The following is a 22,877-nucleotide window of genomic DNA, read 5'->3' as shown; positions in this document are numbered from 1 at the left end:
CGCATAAAAAGAAGAGGACCATAACGTGTCTGAAGGTCATAAATTAAATTAATTTAGGAATATAAACATATTATGTAAACTGTATATGGCTGGTATTGGTTTTGGTAGTTTAAATAAAAAATACACACCAGTATTCCACTTTCTTCATAAACATTTTAAGCATCAGAGTCTTTAAGTTATATTAAAAATGAAATAAAAACATGAATTAGCAAACATAAATACTGTCAACTATTCAGCCGGTTTAATTCAAAACACTTTATTTAGTGGGGCAATTTAACAGACACCTCAAGCCTTAAAATGGAATCGTATATATTGTAATTAGAATCGAGAATAACAAAGCGGTATTAAAAATACAACTGAAATTATAAAAATGTATCTGCTCGTTATTAAAAGTATTAATTTAATAATAAAAATTTCAATCTTCTTGTATCTTTTTCAGTCACTTTTTCTCTTTGGTTTTCATAAGCTTCGCTTATTAAAATGCCTATTTATAAGACACGATGTTTCAGATATCAATAACTTTGTGAACAAATGACACAGAGCCTGCAACCTACAGGTTTAAAGATTGCAATCTGTGAAAAATGTCACAGCTTTTATTTAAACAATATCTAGTACCTGGTTGCATTTTTAGAAACCTTAGTCTGAATAAAGTGAATCCCAGGTGCAAGTGACTTCATAACGCGCGAAGGCATTATACTATATTTTTTATGCATCAGTTGAAGCCTTCTGAAGTCTCTAAAAAACATAAAAATGTAACATAATATTGTGTGGCACGATGGGCAATCGATTTTTTAATTTTAAAGAAAATAAAAAATAAGTAAAAAAGCGTTTGCCTCAAACAGACATTGCATGATTTTAAAACCCATACAAAACATGTTTAGTTAAAAACACAAAATCCACAAAAATTGGTGATTTTCCTTGTGATCAGCTTAGAATCTTTGTGTAAACTGTACTTTTTAACAACTTTTTTATTAAACATTTTAAACACTTTAATTTTGTAAACACAAGACACATTTTGTACAGATACAGTACAATCACATTCTCCTGTCTTCCCATGGTGTGAAGCAATTTAGCAGGTAGTTGAGAAAATAGCGTATCGCCCACTAAGTTCAGTCAGAGAAGAGGCGTCGCCGTAGGGAGACCATTCTGCAGCATGCAGTGTTTATTGCACTGAGCATGTCTGCCTTTAAAACGTAATAATAAAAAAGCCAGTTTCCCGCATTGTCATGTCGTACCAGGGGGGAAGGAAAAGTGCCCGCGGTCATTATTTTTACTGACACTACTACTTGATCACTAACATGATGGAATTAATCTTGGTCTTGCTCATGTATCATTGCCACCCATTTTGTAGTGATTCAAAGGCAATTTCAAACACCAAATTGGACTGAAGAAAACCATTTTTGAAACCCAGCACAGATTTACAATCTGTGTAAATGCAATTATTAAATATACTCCAATACCATAGGCAATCACCTCAACAATCCACCACCTTGCCATTCCATGTTTGGAATGAACACAGATATCTTTGCCTGTGCTGGGATTTGGGTTCTAAGCATGAACACTGCTGTGGCAGAGTTTTACACTGCCTAGATTTTCAGAAGAGGGCTATGTCACTTCTGTAACTAACTGGCTTAGTCTATGAGCCCTGTTACGCATTTCCTTTTGTAAGCAGTTTATATCTCTCGACATAAAAATACCCCAGAAACCTGTTGGTCATGCAAATGAAAAGTTTCCCAATGCCACATTTCAAATTATAAAACCTTTTACCAAAGCTGAGCAATCCATTTCGGAATAAAACAAAAGTGATTATATGGTGAGTGAAATGTACTGTAAATATTTAACTCAGACTACAGTACAATATGTCAATGCTGAAAACGCACTGTTAACTGCTAGAAATGTTAAGTTATTATCATTTGTACATATCTGAAGAGCTATGTCCATATTTTTGTTTAAGATGAAAGAAGATAAATGTTGCTACAGGTTTAAGATAAATGAAACCCACAATGACTTCAATTATTCATTTTTGCATGCAATACTAAATTAGTTCTAAGTAGATACTTTCTTAGATAAAAACAAAAAGCACTTTGCAGATTAGGTAACTCATCATAGGTGATGTGGTTTGCCACGCCAGCACACAATATGCAAACAAATGCATGCTGCATTCATGCAGGAGGCTCCCCAAGAAACCACATGCATAAAAAGACACCTCTTAATACATGATATCCAAAACCCATTGAGTAAACAGGCAATAGAATAAAAAAGTAATTTTAAAAAGCTGGGAATCTGATTTGTCTATTATCTGAACCTGTAGTCAGAATTCAGAAACTCATGCACACTAATTTCTGAAAACAAGTGAGGTTTCATTGAGTTTTTGTGGACTGTAGACTACTAATATCAGTTTTACACCTACATATGTTGTGAACAATATGACGTGTGTTAAAAATGTGATGTGAGATAAAGGTTGTCCCATTAGGTATGGTGACCTAATAACCATGTGTTACACACGGAAAGCCATCTCTTTAATAAAGTCAGCATCAAGAAATAAATACTGCATTGTGGTTAATAGAGCTCCAAGTGCATAAAAAGTCATTCACAATAAAAATAAATTTCAAATTATCTGGTCTTGCAGCAAACTCAAGGAAAACTCATCCAGTAACTAAAATAATACTGCAACTAAAATATCACCCACCCACCAACAGAAAATTTCAAATGCGTCACTAGATCGTCTCACTTTAATCAAAACCTCAGTAAAAATACAGATTAGCAAATTGTTTGCAAATTAATGTACCTGCTAAACTTCCAATTAAGGATATTGAAAAAAATGAAAAAAGTTTAATTACTGGGTCTTCAAGAAACAACAGATTACATACAGGATGTTTAATGTCACAGAGCAGCTCTAACAATAGAAGAGTCTGAAGCACTGGAATAGAAAACGTTTTTTTTACCCCATTTGTTCTCAGATCATTTGAGATATTTTGGTCACAGTTGGTCTTGGCCACTGTGTTCTTCTGAATAAGATCTTTTTGTGGAGGGAAGTACCTTAAAATTAAAATATTCAAGAATAGCCCATATTTAATGCCTCACAAGGCTTTATAGAAGGACTTCACAAAACCTAATTGACCCCACAATCTACCACAAGAGTATTGTGTAAATGAAAAATCCTTTTGTACATTATAAAATGACCATTCTTGATCTGTTTCAGAACATTATCAGTAGCTTATTATTAAAGACCAAGACGGAAAAAAAAAGAACTGAAAATGGGAACCAAACACTTCAAATGATCTGCATTTTGGGTTTGACCCATATTATGTATCCAACATTACAAAGCCTATACATTTGCATTTGTAAAACATAAAAGATTTAAAAGGCTCTGCAAAGCCTTTGGCTTTCCAGCCCTACAACCAGTGGTTACTAAAACCCTGCCCCATTGAACTGACAGTTACCTCAAAGCCCAAGAACTAATTTACAGGAACCTCAACAATGTGTTTTGTACTAGTACTAGTGAAATACAACCCAGCCACAAGAACAAATGTGACAATAGTGCAGAGCAGTGGTTAGGGTTCAGGATTCTTAGCTGAAAGGTTGTGGGCTCACATTCCAGTTGATACTGCTATTGTGTCCTTTCTGCCCTTAAAGGTACTTCACCCAGATTACTACAGTAAAACACTCAGCTGTATAAATGGGTGCAAATTTAAGTTGCTTTGGATAAAAAACATCAGGCAAGTAAATTAATAATAATAAATGTAGTAATTTCTGCAAAAGAATTGTGATCTATGAGTATTTTAAGAAGGATTCTAAGAAAAATTGTGTGATGATTTATTAAGCCACATTTCACACTAGTATTTGGGAAAAGAACTCCCAGATTTTTTTAGTTTTTTTCTTTCTTCAGTGCCGTAACTGTTTTTAGAAATGTGGGAAAAGCAATATCAACTTTTGTTTATTGTTATGGTTGCCCAAAGCCAAAGTGTTCCAGCTCCATTCAATATAAATTTCACAGACTAAACATAAGTCCTGAAGAACAGGATGAGGGCTCCCATAAAGCAAATAAACAAGAAAATACATAATGAAGTATTAAAGGAATATATTATTTGTTACAGCAATTATTATTGTACTTATTAAATTATTTGTCTTTATTAAATAATTCACAGTAAAGATCTAAACAGTGTAGTGTAGATGTAGCATTTCTAAAGTGATGAGACTGAAAACTGAATGAATGAATAAAAAACTTTTGCACCTACCTTCATAGAACCTTATTTTGTCCCTTAATATAACCATGCCTTTTGTAAGCAACTGATTCTGAAGAGAAATGTAGAAAGAAACAGCTTAAATGAATTACATGTACAGTACATTAGTGAACTGTGTACTTCACTATTAATATTTACACTTTCAGAAAATCATTAAAATGTATACCAATTACTTTTAAAATTAAGATTTCTTTTATTTTACAATAATTGTTCTAACCACAATTTAGGTTCTAAAAAAATGTTATTTACCTGGAGGTATTCAGTGAAAAATGATCCCAGTTCTGTTTTTAACAACCGCCTGAAAAACATTAAAAAGTGTGGTGCATTAACAATGATTTAAATACCTTTGAAGAAAAATGGTAAAGTCAAAACATTACAATATAAGAAAGGGTAATAACATTTCTAATAATAATCCTTTAATGCATGAAAGATATGCAAATATTTTAATCTTGAGAGTGTGTAACAACCCAAGTGCAGGCTTCGAAATATATATTTATTTTTCTGTGCTGCAAAAGTTCAACATACTTTATGATCTAGATCCTATCAGGTACTGTAGTTACAGAAAAAAAAAGCCAAATTGAACAGGCCACAAGTCTGATAGGACGTGTCAAATTAAGACAGTGAACAAAGATATTTTTAGGAAATATACTTGTCATAATGTCTATTACAAACTTGATATATTTGAGATTTTCACTATACACTATACTATACTATAGCTGTTGGAAAAAAAACACGGTAAACTGATAAATCAGCCCTAGCACCACACAGATGAGGAGGAAATGTGAATACTGGTTGCAGAATATTTTATTCTCTGCTGGATTAATCTTTGTGTGTTTTTGACATGCATATCCATGTTCTTTTTCACACAAATCACTTTTTCACACAGGGCCATGGAGGTTTGGATTTTTTTTCCTTAATAATAAAAACCTTCATTTAAAAACTGCATTTTGTGTTATCTTTGTCTAATATTTCAATTTGTTTGATGATCTGAAACATTTCAGTGTGACAAACATGCAAAGAAATAAGAAATCAGGAAGGGGGCAAACACTTTTTCACACCACTGTAGATGCAAAATGAAAACATACCACAGCAGGACAGCTTGAAAGACTGAAGAGCAATAATTCAAGTTTCTGTATTTATGTTCAGATAATATGGCCAGATTTTACAACAAAAATAATATTCCATAAAACTAACACAAATACATTTGGACATTTTCTGTTATTTAATATTAAGCTAAAATAAATCTAAGCTAAGCAGGTGTGAGCCTGGCTAGTAACTGGATGTGAGACCTCCTGGAAAAGCTAAGGTTGCTGCTAGAAGAGGTGTTAGTGGGACCAATAGGGTGCAGTATACTGTACAAATATCCATCCTTTGGATGAGACATGAATCCGAGGTCCTGTCTCTCTGTGGTCATTAAAACATCCCAGGGCATTTCTCAAAAAGAGTAGGGGTGTTACCCTGGCATCCTGGCCAAACATCAATTGGACTTTACCAATCAAGGCCTCCTAATAATCCCTATCTATGAATTGGCTTCATCCCTCTGTTCTCCTCCCCACTGATAGCTAGTGTATGGTGAGGCACTATGGCTGCTGTCACATCATCCAGGTGGTGGTGGAGGGGAATCCCAATTACCTGTAAAGGTTCTTGAGTGGAGTGTCCAGTAAAGAGCTATATAAGTGTAAGCAATTAATCTTATTTATTTATTAGTCTTATCTTATTCTTGATTACTGCAATTTGTGAGATTTACATTGGTTTAAATTTTTTATTGTTCTGTAAAAAGCCATAAAACACTCTAAATTCAACTGAATTTTCCAGTGAAAATTGGAAAAAAAAATAAACTTTTGACTATGAGGTTTTATCCATTTCAACAGGCATAGAACCATCTGAGTGATCATTAAAAGTAATCATCCATTATCCATTTTTTATATAATTAATATATTAATTTTGTAAAAGTATATTGTCTGCAAGTATATACATAGTTGTCTTTAAAGCAGTAATTAACATGCTCTTTATCATCAGTACTCTCAATCTATAACACAATGCTAATAAACACTAATGCAACAAATAAGGAAAATGCTAAATATTTTACAACATACTGTTTATACAGTACAATGTTTACTGTAAATATTCGACACATACAGATGCAGCCATTCGAAATGCACAGTACAACCCCGTGCCGTGCAATATTATCTACAGTTGATTGACTGGCCAAAATGACCGACAGGGACACTCGTGGTGCATCGGTTGTTAGTGAAACTATTTAATAATTTAATCTCTTTACTTTGCATGTTTTAATCCTCTTAATATTGAATATATCTATATGGAATTTTACAACTTAATGGAAATCATGAGATTCTTATCCAATCTAAGGTATGATGTTTCTTTTATTTCGAAACCATGATTTTGACATGCAGCTGTGAAGTAGAGTTTACTTTTACTGTAAAACTGTAGAAATAACCCTTCACGAAGAAATCCTTAATCACAAAACCATCACTTAATTTATCCAGATACACAAATTCACACCAGAGCCAACAACAAGCTATAATACTGGACTATTTTTATGTATTCACTATATAAGAAACAAACTGAAAGTAATACTCTGATCGCGCTTTGAACAATTGGGTGCAGTGCTTTGTCCATTACCACTACAAGTACAAAAAAAGTTTTTTAAAAAGAAAGGGATGTCAAAATGTTTCTTAAATGTCCATCTGTAATATTTTAGCTGCTTAGTTACACAATTCCATATTCATATAACTATCAAGTGATGTTAAATCACTACAACATGTATCTTTTTACAATAACAGCAAGTGGTGTTCTTACTACGTATTCTTAGAAAATGATAAACAATATAACTTTTTATGAAGTACACAATGTAAGCTTAATAATGTTAGAACAAGCACGTTATAACCAAAACCCACTGAGTTACCAAGTAAAAGACTTAGATGCATAAAATATGTATGAATAATTAAATTATTAATGATGAAGGTGGAATGTTGTGGACTTTTGTCCAACTGAGCAATCTTGCTTTTATAAAATATACCTACATTTAAATGTTTAATGATAAACATGCTGTAATACACAGTTTAAAATTATTAATAGTCTAAAGAGTATACAACTTAAATTCTTAATTGGAAAAGATTGTCCCTCAGCAGTGACCAGGATTCAAAAACGGGCATTTCTGGCAACAGCTCAAATGATGCACATGAGATGTTAAGCTTTATTAGCTCCACCTGGTAGTTTTACAAGGTGCTTCCAGATACTATTATCATAATTTAATTTGCATGCGGTATGATGCAGTAAAATGCGCCACACCTACCGTGTTTTAACGTACTCCGCACATTTTGAATGGCTGGATCTGTATGCTGGCCAACATAGCCAACCAATCCTGGCAAAATGTCTACAGATCTGTGGGAATTATGATCCTCTGTAGTTAATAATAATTATTATAATTGCTTACACTTATATAGCGCTTTTCTGGACACTCCACTCAAAGTGCTTTACAGGTAATGGGGACTCCCCTCCACCACCATCGATGTGCAGCATCCACCTGGATGATGCAACGACAGCCATAGTGCGCCTGCATTTGCTGACTGCTTGAACACCAGATTTTACATTTATTAGCTTTTAATTTCTTATATTAGAGGTTGCATAATTTTGTATCTTCACTGGTTTGCATTAATTAGAATATATCAGAATTAGAATTAAGTGTTAATCAATTTTATTTTTTTAAACTTATTTTCTAATATTTGTGTTTCTTGTTAAATCATTTAACATGCTGTCTCAAATATTAAAGATTGTCCTTTATTAAAAATGTAGTTTGTAACATACTGGAGTTGCAATGAATGATTGAAGAACATAATCTAGGTCAATATTTATTTTGTTCCTAAAATGCATTTTTAACCATTGAATTAACATGTATTATTCAATTTAAAAACATTACTCTAGAATTATTTTGCAATTATAAGTGAAATAAATATACTTAGGTAAAATGTATACTTGCATTTTATATTAGTTTGTGAAAAATATATATTTAAAAGATTGTAAAATAATTTTATATTTTTCATCTATGTTCCATTTAAAAGAAAAATGTTGGGGGAAATTATATTGAATATACTTTACAAGCTTAAGTATTTTTTTACAACTGAAAGTTGTAAAACTTATTAAAATAAGCATAATAATTATAACAAAATGACAAGAAATGTAATTATGTCCATGAATCAATAAAATGCTTATTTTATATGTTATGGACTGAAAACATGTAAAACTGGAGGTAGTCCTTTTAATTTAATCAAACAATTATGCAGGCTCAAAATCTATTGAATATGAAAAATACAATAAACAATAACACCAAACATTAAAGAAAGGATGTGACATAAACTCCAGGACACAAAACTTCTTACATTAATGTGAACAGTGGTTCAGCATGTTCTTATCCTATAAATGGATAGCTTGGGTGTGGATGTTGTTTTTTTCTCTTCTTCTGCTGTATCCAAACCCAGCAAATTAATCTGTCAACAGGTTCCATCTGCCCAAACATATAATGACTATATAATTAACCAAGTTAAGTACTCTGCTAGTAAAACCATACTGCTAAAATGAAACACAACAATGCAGGATTTGCTAACAAGTGCTAAAGCATGCTAGGCAAGGTCACTAAGGCACTAATGCAATGCGATTACAAAAGCCTGACAATGGGATTTATAATGGCCGCAATGGACTAGTGACCCTCTAGGCCTGGGGTTCTTAACCTGGGGGTCACGTAGTTCCAGGGGGGTTGCACAATAGGCAACAGAGACAGGATCAACCAAAGGTTAGCACACACACTAAGGTGGTAAGCGGTTCAGAGTGGTTACACTTCAAAGGACAATAACAGAGGTAAACAATTAACTATTATATACACCTGCACTGGTTAAGAGTATTTACATTAGCAGGGTGACTTGAGCCCACAGACCATCCCACAGCTACAACTCCCAGCCTGCTCTGTGGTGTGCATGGCGAGGGCGCTACATTAATTACTATTGGGTGGGCCACGATTGCAGTTATATTTGTAGCACTTTTTTTGTGCAAGGTAAAGTACTCGTGATTATCCCAGCAATGGAACATTTTTTAATAGGTGGCATTGGAAGAGTGGGAGCTAAAGATAATGTGGAGAAATGCACAGCAGAAAACTCAGAACAGAAAAAAAACGAAGAAAATGAGAAAATACGTCAAAAAGTACCCAAAGTTTGGATTTACACAGACAAGTAATGGAGAGGATGCACGACCGCTATGTGTGCTTTGTGGCGAAGTGTTGGCTAAGGAAAGCCTCAAGTCCTCCAAAACTGCTACGCCACTTGCAGACCAGACACTTGCAGTATAAACCTGTTGAGTTTTTTGAACGAAAGCTACAGGAGCCAAGAGGCCAACGATCTACCCTCCAAAGAGCCGCCACTGTGAACCAGAAGCCACTTCAGGCGTCTTTCATCATGGCTTACTGGATTGCCAAAACTGGGAAGCCACACACATTAGGTGAGACTTTTTTCTTACCGTGCTCTAAGGAAACGGTTTCAATCATTTGTGGGAAAAGCGCTGCAGAGCAGCTAGCATTGATACCAGTGTCAAATGATACCGTGTCTAACCACATTGGGCAATGGCAAAAGACGTGGAAGAGCAGGTGATCACTAAGATAAAATCTAGTGTGTAGTTTTCTTTACAACTTGATGAGACCACTGATGTCTCCGGAGATGCAGAAATGCTTGTTTATGTCAGATTTGTTGAAGAGGGAGAAATTAATCAGGATTTTTTGTTTTGTTGTCCTCTTCCGAAGCGTGCCACTGGCGATCAACTTTTCGTTTTATTGGACATATATGTATGTGAGCATGAAATTGACTGGAACAAGCATGTTGGAATCTGCACAAATGGTGTTCTAGCTATGACTGGAAAACACAGTGGGCTAGTCACGAAAGTACAGGCCGTTGCTCCGTTCGCTTTGTGGACACATTGTATGATTTATAGACAAGCCCTAACGGCTAAGAAATACCCCCCAAACTCAAACAAGTAATGGATGAAGCTGTTCATACTGTAAATTCCATCAAGGCTACTGCAACAAGTGCACGACTTTTAAAGATTATTAAAAAAATTAAGCATAGGATGACTGGAGAGGCAGTCTTTTGCTGCTATACATCTAAACTGTGGAATAGTATTCCTAAAAATATTAGAAATGTTGGCTCTGAGGATATTTTTAAACGGGAGCTCAAAACTTTTTTTTTAATCTTACTTTTACTTGATTTTTCTTATATACTTTCAGTGCTATTTGTATTGTTTATACATGGTTCTTTAAATATGTTATTGTTGCTTAAAGGTTTAACTTAATGTTTTTAAACAAGCAGTTTGAGCTGCAAAACTTTGTATGAAAGGTGAGTAGGCTTACAATTTATGCAACATGACAATTTTTAAATCTGTGTGTGTTATGGGGGGGGGTTGCAAAATATTTTTAACCCGCAAAAAAGGGTTGCATTTAAATAAAGGGTTGAACATAAATAACACTTTTTTTCAGGTCAAAGCTTATACCATTCCATATGAGTAGCAGTATAGCTAATGTTTTCAAAAACACAATTTTTACAATAAATTCTTGACTTTCCTCTTTGCCTTCACAGTATGTTGACAACCTGTTGATTCTGATCCCATTATGTTAGCCCCTTTATCACAGGCAGACCTTTGTTTGCCTGGCTCTAGTAGACCAAGTGAAAGAAATGCAGTAAACTATTTGAACAGTAGATAACTGTACTGAACTGATGTTTGTTCATTGCAAAATAAAGACTATGCCAACACCTCATATAAGAAAACCTATTATACTTATCATATGCTAGCACTGCTTTATTTGAAGATTAAGCAGTAAATACTATTCAGCCTTAAACACCAACAGAGATTTCTGCTTTATGCTTAGTTGGTTTTGTTTGTTCTTTGTTATGCAATATTGTAAACAACTTGAATACAAATGGTAAAAAATCGATATAATACTTCCCTAACAGATTTTCTCTAGCTTCCCTTAAATTCTACAAATACTGTATCATCAAAATACAAAATCAGTTTAATAACTCCAAGGTATTACATCTTAGGGAGCAATATTTGTCCTGAAAATTATCTTTGGCTTTGAGAAAAATGAAAATGGCTTTGTACTTATTGATTATAACTTTTGTTCTGTGCCTGCCCAATCCATGACTTTGCCTAAGTCTTATTGTAATTATCTTGCTGTTATTTCTATTTTCACCACTTCCTTTGTATAATCATTGCTGTGCCCCTTAAGATTATGTGCCATTTCCTATTCTTGATTTATTGAATGCATAACCTTTTCTTTTAATTGGGCAATCACCTTTTTAAGTTGGGCCACGACAAAAGTTTTCAGGAAATACAGTATAAATACATAATAATAATAATAATAATAATAATAATAATAATAATAATAATAATAATTGCATACACTTATAAAGTGCTTTTCTGGACACTCCACTCAAAGCGCTTTACAGGTAATGGGGACTCCTCTCCACCACCACCAATGTGCAACATCCACCTGGATGATGTGACGGCAGCCATAGTGCACCAGAACACTCACCACACATCAGCTATCAGTGGGGAGGAGAGCAGAGTAATGAAGCCAATTCATAGATGGGGATTGTTAGGAAGCCATGATTGGTAAGGGCCAATGGGAAATTTGGCCAGGACGCCGGTGTTACACCCCTACTCTTTTCGAGAAGTGCCCTGGGATTTTTAATGACCACAGAGAGTCAGGACCTCAGTTTTACGTCTCATCCAAAATACATGATGTTGTATGCTTTCTGCAATTTCCCTCACGGGATCAATGAAGTATCTATCTATGCTTAAATTTGAACTACTATCTTTGTTTCTTGTTGAAAAAATTCTAAGAAGTTAAACAGAACCTTCCCTTTCCAATTCCATCTTGAAACTGTTTTTAAGTATTCTTAGATGGAACTATCTTCTCTAGAAATGGCCACAAGGCTGGGTACACCAGTCCATCGCTGGGGAGACAGACAGACACGCACACACTCAGGCCCAGGGCCAGTTTTCCCAGAACTACAGTCCAATCCAACAGTATGTTTTAGGACTGTGGGAGGAAACCAGAGCACCCACTGGAAACCCACACAAAGCACCCACTGTGAAGACATACAAACATCACGCAAATAGCACCCCAGGACCCCAGTGTTGTGAAGCAGCAATGCTAACCACTGTGCCACTGCCCTGTGGTACCCTACTGTTAAAATGTACTAAGACACTTGGAGCTTGTTCTATAACATGGAGTATTTTAATTGGCATGTTCATCACTTTCAGTTTCATGGGGCATGTTACCAGCATTGTAAAAAAAAGTTAGTCTCAAACTAACTCATTAACTCTGATTTCACATTTCTTTTATGAGTATAGTATTAGAATGCTTAGTTTTCCTCTGTTCTGGGTCTTTTAACACTATCTGTGGAGAGCTCTGGTCCTTCAAATTGTCCTTTGAATTGTCTTCTTAACATTTTCCAATATGTTTAGACCACATTTTCCTAGACTTGGATTTCCCTATTTTATTTAATAATTTATTTTGACTAAACAATATAATTGCACAATATTTTATTGACTCCTTAACCAACTATTGCCAGTTCTCAGATATAAGATCTGTAATAATAATTTCAATTGAAATTGTTTACTTCCATTTTAGAGATTTAAGATATACCAGACTATTGTCACAGTTCACAGTTTATTCCTAGTGGTTTTATTGCATCTTTTCACCTATCAATATTCTTAAGCTATCCATTGCACGACTCAATTGGGTGAGTCTTGATTATGTTTTCCACCAGGAGCACCCCTGTGTTTTGCATGTTCAGCGGCATGTACAGCGTAGACTGTTCCACCAACAATGTAGATAATTTTAAATGCCAGAAAGGATTAGTTATAGTAGAGTTGGAGGACAGAATTCGTGTTATCCCGGCACAGCTGTCTCCGGTTCCGTGGTGGCACCAGCAGCAACCACACGGGAGTCCTTGGTCATGGTCAGACGGGGGTCTAAAAGCTCCTGCTTACCAGTCCCCAATCCAACTCTGCAGGTTCTCTGCTCTCGGCAGTGTGGATAAGGTACTTAAAAATGCCTCCCTGGGGCCAGAGTTTCTGACATTGAGGTGAAACTAGACACATGTTCCAGCAATGAAGTCTCCACCATGGTTGTTCACACTGGAACTAATGATATAAAGTACCAACAATTCAAGGTATTAAAGAGTAACTTAATTTCTATGTGCACAAGAGCACAAAGAAAATGTTGGAATTTAATCGTGTCTGGTCCCTTACAGAGGGGACATAACTATAGTAGGCTATACTCCAAAAACCGCTGGTTAGAGACTTAGTGTGCATCCAATAGAACAAACTTTATCAATAATTGGGATGTTTTTCTGGAACAACTTTTATAAACGCGATTGTCTCCACCCAGACAGGTGGGGATCATCAATTCTATCCCAAAATATAGAAGACAAATTGCCTCAGCCTGGCGATCTTAAATCGTGTGCTGTCTCTACTCCCACCTTTAGTTCACCTCTTGCACCAACCCTGGTTCTGTACCACATGCCATCCCATAAATCACATAACTGTTCAGAACCAGAAATTATTGTTTATAGACAGAGTATAGCAACTATTCACTAGACCTAGACTAGAAATCAGATGTTCCTATAGGGGCTCTTGTGCTGATAATATAATCTGCATTCCACTGGTATGCTTAAATCAATTACAACATGAAACTACCATAAAACGCTCACTGTTAAATGTTCGATCATTAGGCATCAAATCAGTTCTGGTTAATGATATGGTGCTTGACACCAACTCTGACCTGGGCCTACTAACAGAAACCTGGCTTAGACCCACTGACACAATTCCTTTAGTTGAAGCCTCACCTAATGGCTATGCTTTTTTACAGAAAGCCCGTTGTTCAGGAAGTGGCCACGGCCTAGCAGCCATCTTCAGCGAGTCTCTAAAATTTAATTAAAAACTATAAATGACATTCAAACATTTGAGACGATGCTTCTTAAAATAGCATCCGAATCATCCACATATATTCTTTAAGTATATAGACCCCCAGGATCATATGCAGAATTTCTAGTTGAATTTGGTGAACTGCTCTTTGACTTAGTTATCAATTTAGACAAAGCTGTAATATAAGTTAACTTTAACATACACATCGACATAGAGACAGATGCTTTCAGTAAAAACTTCTTGTTCCTCCTTGACTTTGTAGGATGTAGTCAGCATATAATAGGACCAACACACGTGTACAATCATACACTAGACTCAATTATCACTCATAGAACTGATATTCATCATATGTCAGTCCATCCCATGGATAACTCTTTTTCTGACCACTTTTTAATTACTTTTGAGATTCAACTACCCTCTGTAGTTGTCAAGGAGAAGATTATTACTCCACGTCACATCGCTGGGGGTACTTCTTTAATATTTATGAACATGATGAATAATGCTAACTTCATCTCTAGTACTAATGTTGACGAAATCACACACAACTATAATACAGTGGTCAGACAGGCCCTCGGTAAAATAGCCCCATTAAAGACTAAGGTAGTCAAAACCACTAGACACTCTCCATGGTTTAATGATCACACACGATCTCTAAAACAGGAGTGCCGTAAACTAGAGAGCAAATGGAGGTCTACTGGTTTGCAAGTATTCCAGCCCTATATAGAGCTCCTTTAGCCTACTACTCTGAACTTATAGAAAGCAATAAAAATAAACCTTGCTACCTATTTAGGACAATAGCTCATCTAACAAATAAGGCAGGTTCAACAGTACCAGTTAACTTTAGTAGTGACATTTTCATGGACTTCTTTAGAAATAAAATTAACAACATTAATGTTAACAATCCAAGAGGCTACCAAAAAAGTCTAGTACAAAAACAATGTGCGCACCTTTTCAGTGTTTTTCAAGGTAATGAACAAGAACTCAAGAAATGAATTATTAAGAAAAAATCAACCACCTGTCCACTATATCCCATCCCCACCCAACTAGTTAAAGATTCCCTTGAAGTACTGGCAGCTATTAATAGTAGGATGAACATGTCTCTTGCATCTGGCGTTGTATCTGATCAGTTTAAGGTAGCGGTGGTTAGACCTCTCCTTAAGAAGCCAAATTTGGATGCACAAGTTCTTAACAACTACAGGCCTGTCTCACATATCCCATTTCTATCTAAAATTCTTGAGAGTTGTGGCCCAACTTCAATTGTATCTGGACTCAAATAATACAGAGGAATTCCAATCTGGCCACAGAACTGAAACTGCATTAACAAGAGTTGTAAATTATATTCTGTTATCAACTGATGCAGGGAATGCAACAGTGCTTGTACTCCTACTGTAGATCTTAATGCTGCCTTTGACACAGTTGACCATTGTATTTTGTTACACAGGCTTGAGTCTGAGGTTGGCCTACGTGGAACCATCCTTAAGTGATTTAGCAGCCATATCACCCTGCAACTCACAACTGGTAACCCATGAAGTTAAGCAGGTGTGAGCCTGGTCAGTACCTGGATGGGAGACCTCCTGGGAAAAAGTAAGGTTGCTGCTGGAAGAGGTGTTAGTGGGGCCAGCAGGGGGCGCTCACCCTGCAGTCCATGTGGGTCCTAATGCCCCAGTTTAGAGACGGGGACACTATATTGTAAACAGGCGCCGTCCTTCGGATGAGATGTAAAACCGAGGTCCTTACTCTCTGTGGTCATTAAAAATCCCAGGACATTTCTCGAAAAGAGTAGGGGTCTAACCCCGGCGTCCTGGCCAAATTTCCCATTGGCCCTCACCAATCATGGCTTCCTAATAATCCCCATCTATGAATTGACTACATTACTCTGCTCTCCTCCCCACTGATAGCTGATGTGTGGTGAGCGTTCTGGCGCACTATGGCTGCCGTCGCATCATCCAGGTGGATGCTGCACATTGGTGGTGGTGGAGGGGAGTCCCCATTACCTGTAAAGCGCTTTGAGTGGAATGTCCAGAAAAGCGCTATATAAGTGTAAGCAATTATTATTATTATTATTATTATTATTATTATTATTATTATTATTATTATTTACCTCCTATATAACTAATAATTTTCACTTTGTTCAAATATCTCATATCTGTACTGCTTTGCCACTGTCACCAGTCAAATTTGCCGAGCTGGGCACCATCTGAGTTGGATGCTGCATCACTGCCATGGATCCAAGAGGGACATCGTGAATACAAATATCGCTTAGAATTTGCTGCAATGCCGCCCATCGGCAATCGAAGAAGCAACGCTGGAGCTGCCGCTTCGGCTCCGCCCCCGCCAGCTGCTACACCTGCCCCTCGACCTCTTCCACTAACTCCACCTGACAGGTTTGACGGCAACCCTACCAAATGTCGGGGCTTCTTAGCACAGTGTGCGCTGGTTTTCAGGCTCCATCCGGAAACTTTTTTTTCTCCTCAGGACAAGATCGCCTTCATAGTTTCACTGCTAACCGGCCGCTCTTTGGAATGGGCTACTGCTCTGCTTGATCGCAGGGCTCCTGAAATTCAGGATTATGATCTTTTTTTAGAAATATTTAAGGGTTTTTTTTGTTGTCCCGTAGTTGGCCAAGACTCTGCATTCCGCCTCTCCTCCATCCACCAAGGCCGCCGGTCTGTACATGATTATGCTATAGATTTTCGAGTAGCGGCAGCAGAGACTCACTGGGACGATGAGGTCCTTATTTTTCTTTTCCGTCAAGGACTCAGTGAAGAAATTAAGGACCATCTGGTAAATATGCCGCAATTGGGCAATACCTTGGAGGAAGTTATTTCACAGGTATTGCAATTAGAACTCAGAATTCGTCATAGGAGTGCTGAGAGATCTCGGTCCCCTATACTAGAGGCTCCTCGGCTATCACCTTTCAGATCTGCCGACTCGGAACAACCTATGGAAATAGCCTGCACCCGGTTAACCCCTGAAGAACGAGAGAGGCGCCAACTAGAGGGTCGCTGCCTGTACTGTGGGAAACTTGGACACTTTAAAGCGGCCTGCCCTGCTGCATACTCATCCTTGAGGCGCCGCCCACCTTCTCAGAATCCTAAGGTGAGTGAGAATACTCAATTCCCTCACCTTTCCTCAGGATTTTTTATTTGTTCTACCCTATTCTGGGGTAATGAAAGGAGACCTCTTCTTGCTTTTATAGACTCGGGGGCGGGAGGAAACTTTATAGACGCCTCCGTCGCTCGAGCTTGGAAACTACCCTTGACCCTGGTGTCTACCCCTCTTCGTGTCCAGTCCATTGATGGCTCCCCCGTATCTCCAGGACTTATTAGGTGGCAAACGGAAATTATAAGCCTGCAGATAGGCGCCACCCATGTGGAAGACATCTGGTTTTATCTCCTGGAGACTCCAACACATCCTCTGGTGCTAGGCTTTCCTTGGCTACAGCAGCATGACCCACACATTTCTTGCTCCCGTAAAGAGATTGTAGCTTGGGGACCCAGATGTATTAAAAAATGCTGTCGCCTACCAGTGAAGATTGCACTCATGGTGACGTCCCCTTCAGGGGTTCCTACCATACCCCCTCAATACTCTGATCTACAGGAAGCCTTTAATGAGCAGGAGGCCTTGGCCCTCCCCCCTCATCGACCATACGATTGTGCCATTGACCTTTTGCCTGGTACTATCCCTCCCAAAGGTCGTATTTTTCCACTCTCCAATTCTGAGTCTGAGGCCCTGAAAGTCTATATACAAGATTCTCTGAAGGCTGGGCTTATACGTCCATCCACTTCACCAGCATGTGCCAGTTTTTTTTCGTGGAAAAGAAGGATGGTGGGCTTCGTCCCTGCATCGACTATCGTGGTCTCAATGAGATCACAATCAAGAATCGGTACCCTTTGCCTCTAATTCCAGCAGCACTTGAGTCGGTGCATGGAGCCAAAGTCTTCACCAAACTGGATTTACGAGGGGCCTATAACCTAATCTGCATTCGGGAGGGGGATGAATGGAAGACGGCATTTATGACTACCCATGGACATTACGAATATTTGGTCATGCCCTTTGGGTTGGTTAATGCTCCAGCAGTGTTTCAATCTTTTATTAATAACATCTTTCGTGATCTCCTACAAAGATTTGTCTTGGTTTATCTAGATGACATATTAATTTTTTCTGATTCCTTCCAGGATCATGTTCTCCATGTCAGAGAAGTACTCTCCCGGCTCATTAAGAATAAACTATATGTCAAACTAGAGAAGTGCACCATCCATGCTTCGAGGATTCACTTTTTAAGGTACGTCATCTCGCCGGTGGGGGTGGAAATGGATTCGAGTAAAGTCTCGGCGATTACTGATTGGCCCACTCCCAAGAATCTCAAACACATTCAACGATTTCTCGGCTTTGCTAACTTTTACAGGAAGTTTATTCGAAACTTCAGCTCGGTGGTCACTCCCATAACCTCTTTGACCCGTAAAGGACCTAAACAAGGCAAATGGACCCCTCAAGCCGAAGAAGCATTTCAGTGTCTGAAACACCTGTTCACTACAGCCCCCATCCTAAAACACCCTGATCCAACTTTGCCCTTTGTGGTCGAAGTGGATGCTTCTGGCCATGGTGTGGGTGCTGTTCTCTCCCAACCTCATGGAGAAAAACAGATTCTTCATCCCTGTGCCTTCTTCTCTAAGAAGTTATCCCCTGCCCAAATGAACTACGATGTCGGTAACCGTGAGCTCTTGGCCATTAAGCTGGCATTGGAGGAATGGAGGCACTGGTTAGAGGGTGCTCATCACCCTTTTTTAATTTACACTGATCATAAAAACCTGGAGTATCTGCAGTCGGCCAAACGTCTTTGTCCTCGCCAGGCTAGGTGGTCCCTTTTTTTTTCCAGATTCAATTTCTTCATCACCTACACTCCAGGTTCCAAGAACATCAAGGCAGACGCCCTTTCACGGATCCACGACCCCCCTGAGGCCGAATTGATTCCAGAACCCATCATCCTGTCTGGTAAGTTCCTGGCAGCGGTAAGATGGGACATTGTCCGACGAGCCTTGGTAGGGCAGACGGTACCTCCTCAGTGCCCTCAGGACAAGTTATTTGTCTCTAATTCCGTCAGATCGGCAGTTTTACAATGGGGACACGACTCCCGTTTCGCCGGACACCCTGGATTCCACCGTACCGTGGATTTCATCTCCAGAGACTTCTGGTGGCCAACTATGGCCAAGGATGTCAAGGAATATGTCCAGGCCTGCTCTATCTGCTCCCAAATGAAGTCTTCCCAGATGGGGGCAGCGGGCCTTCTTCAACCCTTACCCATCCCGGACCGTCCTTGGACCCACCTCTCAGTAGATTTTATTACTGATCTTCCACCCAGCCATGGACACATGACTATTATGGTGGTGGTTGACCGTTTTTCCAGATCTGCTCATTTTATTCCCCTACCATCTTTACCTACAGCTCCAGAACTAGCAGAATTGTTTGTACAGCATATCTTCCGACTGCATGTTTGTTTCTGATAGGGGTCCTCAGTTTGTCTCCCGGTTTTGGAGGGCCTTCTGTAAGTCACTGGGCGCCTCAGTCTCACTTACCTCAGCTTATCACCCTCAGGCCAACGGTCAGACAGAACGAATGAATCAGGAACTGCTGACCTATTTACGGACTTATATCTCCTCTACCCATGATAATTGGGTGTCCTTGCTCCCATGGGCAGAGTTCTTTGTATACCACATCTACTGGCATGTCTCCCTTTAAGTGTGCTTTAGGTTATCAGCCTCCTCTTATCCCTGACTCCCATCCCAACACAGAGGTACCTTCGGTTCAGGACTACATCTCTAACCTGAAGACCTTCTGGAGGAAGGCCAAAGCCACCCTTCTTCGCACCTCAGCTCAGCTGAAGAAGGTGACTGATCGGCGCCATCGTATCCCGCCCAGACTTCGACGTGGTCAGTTTGTTTGGTTATCTTCTCATAACCTCTCTCTTAAGGAACCTTCTGGCAAGCTTGCTCCCAGGTATATTGGTCCTTTTCGTATCCTCGCCCAGATCACCCCTGTAACTTACAGACTGGCCTTGCCTCCTACCCTTCGGATCCACCCTACTTTCCATGTATCCCTCCTTAAACCCTTTCACAGATCCACCCTGTCTAAACCGCAACAAAAACCCCCACCACCTCGAGTAATTGATGGACTCCCTGCTTACACGGTCAATAAAATCCTGGATTCCCGATGGTCTCGTGGATCCCTAAAATATCTCGTCGATTGGGAAGGCTACGGTCCGGAGGAGCGCTCGTGGGTTTCGGAGAAGGATATTCTGGACCCCAACCTCATCCAAGACTTCCACCTTAACTTCCCGGATCGTCCCGTTAGGGCGTCAGGAGCCGCCCGTAGAGGGGGGGGTAATGTTACGATCCCTGCCTCTCGGCAACAGAGGAGGCAGAAGTAGGCGTAGCCCCTATCCATCAGTTCACCTATCAGTTTTCCCATTCACCACCACATCCCCGTCTCATCCTACTTAAACACCTGTCCTTCCCTACCTTGTTGCTCAGTATTGGTTTTCCCTTTCGAGCTTCCTGGTTGCGCTACTTCTACCCTGTGTTCGTCTTGGATTTCGGTTTGCGGTTTTTCCCTTTGGACTTCGGCTTTTCGGATCTCGGCTTGGATTGGTACTTTCGCTTTGTTTTGGATTACTGGCTACCTTTGGATTCTCGGATTGCTCTACGGACTACGACTTCGGATCACGCTTCGGCATCGGTACTCGTTCCCTTTCGGATATCTTGCTTCCCCTGGACTCTCGGCTCGTTCCTACGATTACAGTTTGCTTTCGGATTTCGACTTGGCTTTGTTCGCTCCAGCAAGTGGGTTCACTCACTGGATTTGGTTTCTCTTACCGAACCTGTAACAGTATTGCCTTAAATATATCATAATCTACATTGCTGGATTACTGCAAAGCCCCCTCTTCTCTTAACATCTTTACTTTTATTCATTTACAGCACCTAAGATTTCAATCACCTATGAAACCAGCTATAAAAGTCACATCTTGGGGGCATTTACTTAATTTATTAAATACTGAGGAAGAACTTTTGATTAATTACAACTTCCAGCTGGAAGAAATACTACACGGAAGTGCTTTCTTTAAAACATACAGAAATACACATTTTGCTTTAGAGCATATTAGCATAATATCTTATGGTTTCCATATAGTTTTGATGGTGTGACATTAAACTACGTTTCACCATAAATTGTTACAGGATCCAGTATGATAATTTCAGAATTCTCAACAACAAGCAGGAAACATAAATGTTACAGTACTTAAAGAATCAGGAGGTACTACATTATAAAAAAAGTTTGTGATAGTCTGAAACAAATGAGCTACTCTAGATGCCAGATGCCATTTTCTTTTTGGCAAACGGTCTAATTGCCTCAGAATATTTTAATGCAGAGCATTCTGGACAGCCCTCATGTTTTCAAATACAATGAAAAGAAAATATGTTCTTAATTTGCATTTACACTGTGCAATTCTGAAAAAAATCAATTAATTCATCTGACTGATGTGAACCAACATACGAGTAAGCAATGGGAAAACAAAAGACTTAATTTAGAGTTTGGATCCGGGTATTTCAATCTATAATTAAAGCTATAATACTAAAACTATTTTTGATTTCTGTGATTAAGAAAACAAATTGTTATTTTGTAGAACAACTGAAAGTGTTCCAATGAAACTTATATTTCAAAGCTGGCAAGGCTGCAACACTCAAAAGGAAAGTTTACTGACTTAAATATAGACATTTTCAGTTGGATATGTGGACACCTGCTGCTGTGGTTAGTGACCAGAAAAGAGAAATTACTCCATTTACAATGGCTAATTTAAGACTTAAGCAATACAATGGGCATACTGAAGGAAACAAGCTCCTGCCCACGACCCTAAACCTACAAAATTAGGTTACAGATCCCTCCCCAGTCCATGTACTGTACATGCAAATATAGTAATCTGTGAACAATAGTACTGATAATTTGTAGGAAAATGTGAAAACTGCTGTCCATTAGAGAGCTTGAGCAACAAATCTGCCAAGAAGCAGCCATATCACCCTGCAACTCACAACTGGCGACCCACTGAAGCTAAGCAGGTATGAGCCTGGTCAGTACCTGGATGGGAGACCTCCTGGGAAAAACTAAGGTTGCTGCTGGAAGAGGTGTTAGTTGGGCCAGCAGGGGGCGCTCACCCTGCAGTCCATGTGGGTCCTAATCCCCCAGTATAGTGACGGACACTATACTGTAAACAGGTGCTGTCCTTCGGATGAGACGTAAAACCGAGGTCCTGACTCTCTGTGGTCATTAAAAATCCCAGGGTGTTTCTCGAAAAGAGTAGAGTGTAACCCCGGTGTCTTGGCCAAATTTCCCATTGGCCCTTACCAATCATGGCCTCCTAATAATCCCCATCTATGAATTGGCTACATTACTCTGCTCTCCTCCTAATAGCTGATGTGTGGTGAGTGTTCTGGTGCACTATGGCTGCCATCACATCATCCAGGTGGATGCTGCATAGTGGTGGTGGAGGGGAGTCCCAATTACCTGTAAAGCGCTTTGAGTGGAGTGTCCAGAAAAGCGCTATATAAGTGTAAGCAATTATTCTTATTATTAATAAAAAGTTGGGGAATA

General features: G+C 38.7%; 1 protein-coding gene across 2 annotated transcripts in view; it reads right to left on the bottom strand.

Moving 5' to 3' along the window:
• LOC102695273 (proline-rich protein 5) overlaps window positions 1–22,877 on the bottom strand; it is an 85,052-nt gene that overhangs the window by 39,582 nt on the left and 22,593 nt on the right. For both annotated transcript variants that reach the window (XM_015353268.2, XM_006633763.3), the window contains 2 exons: window positions 4,494–4,542; window positions 4,239–4,296 (listed from right to left, as the gene is read on the bottom strand). In XM_015353268.2, the coding sequence (XP_015208754.1) occupies window positions 4,239–4,296; window positions 4,494–4,542 (107 nt within the window). The remainder of the gene's footprint in view (window positions 1–4,238; window positions 4,297–4,493; window positions 4,543–22,877) is intronic.

Source organism: Lepisosteus oculatus, chromosome 7 (genome assembly GCF_040954835.1).
Source record: "Lepisosteus oculatus isolate fLepOcu1 chromosome 7, fLepOcu1.hap2, whole genome shotgun sequence".
NCBI lineage: Eukaryota > Metazoa > Chordata > Actinopteri > Semionotiformes > Lepisosteidae > Lepisosteus > Lepisosteus oculatus.
The sequence above is the reverse complement of the archived record's forward strand: the minus strand, read 5'-3'. Positions and strand labels throughout refer to the sequence as shown.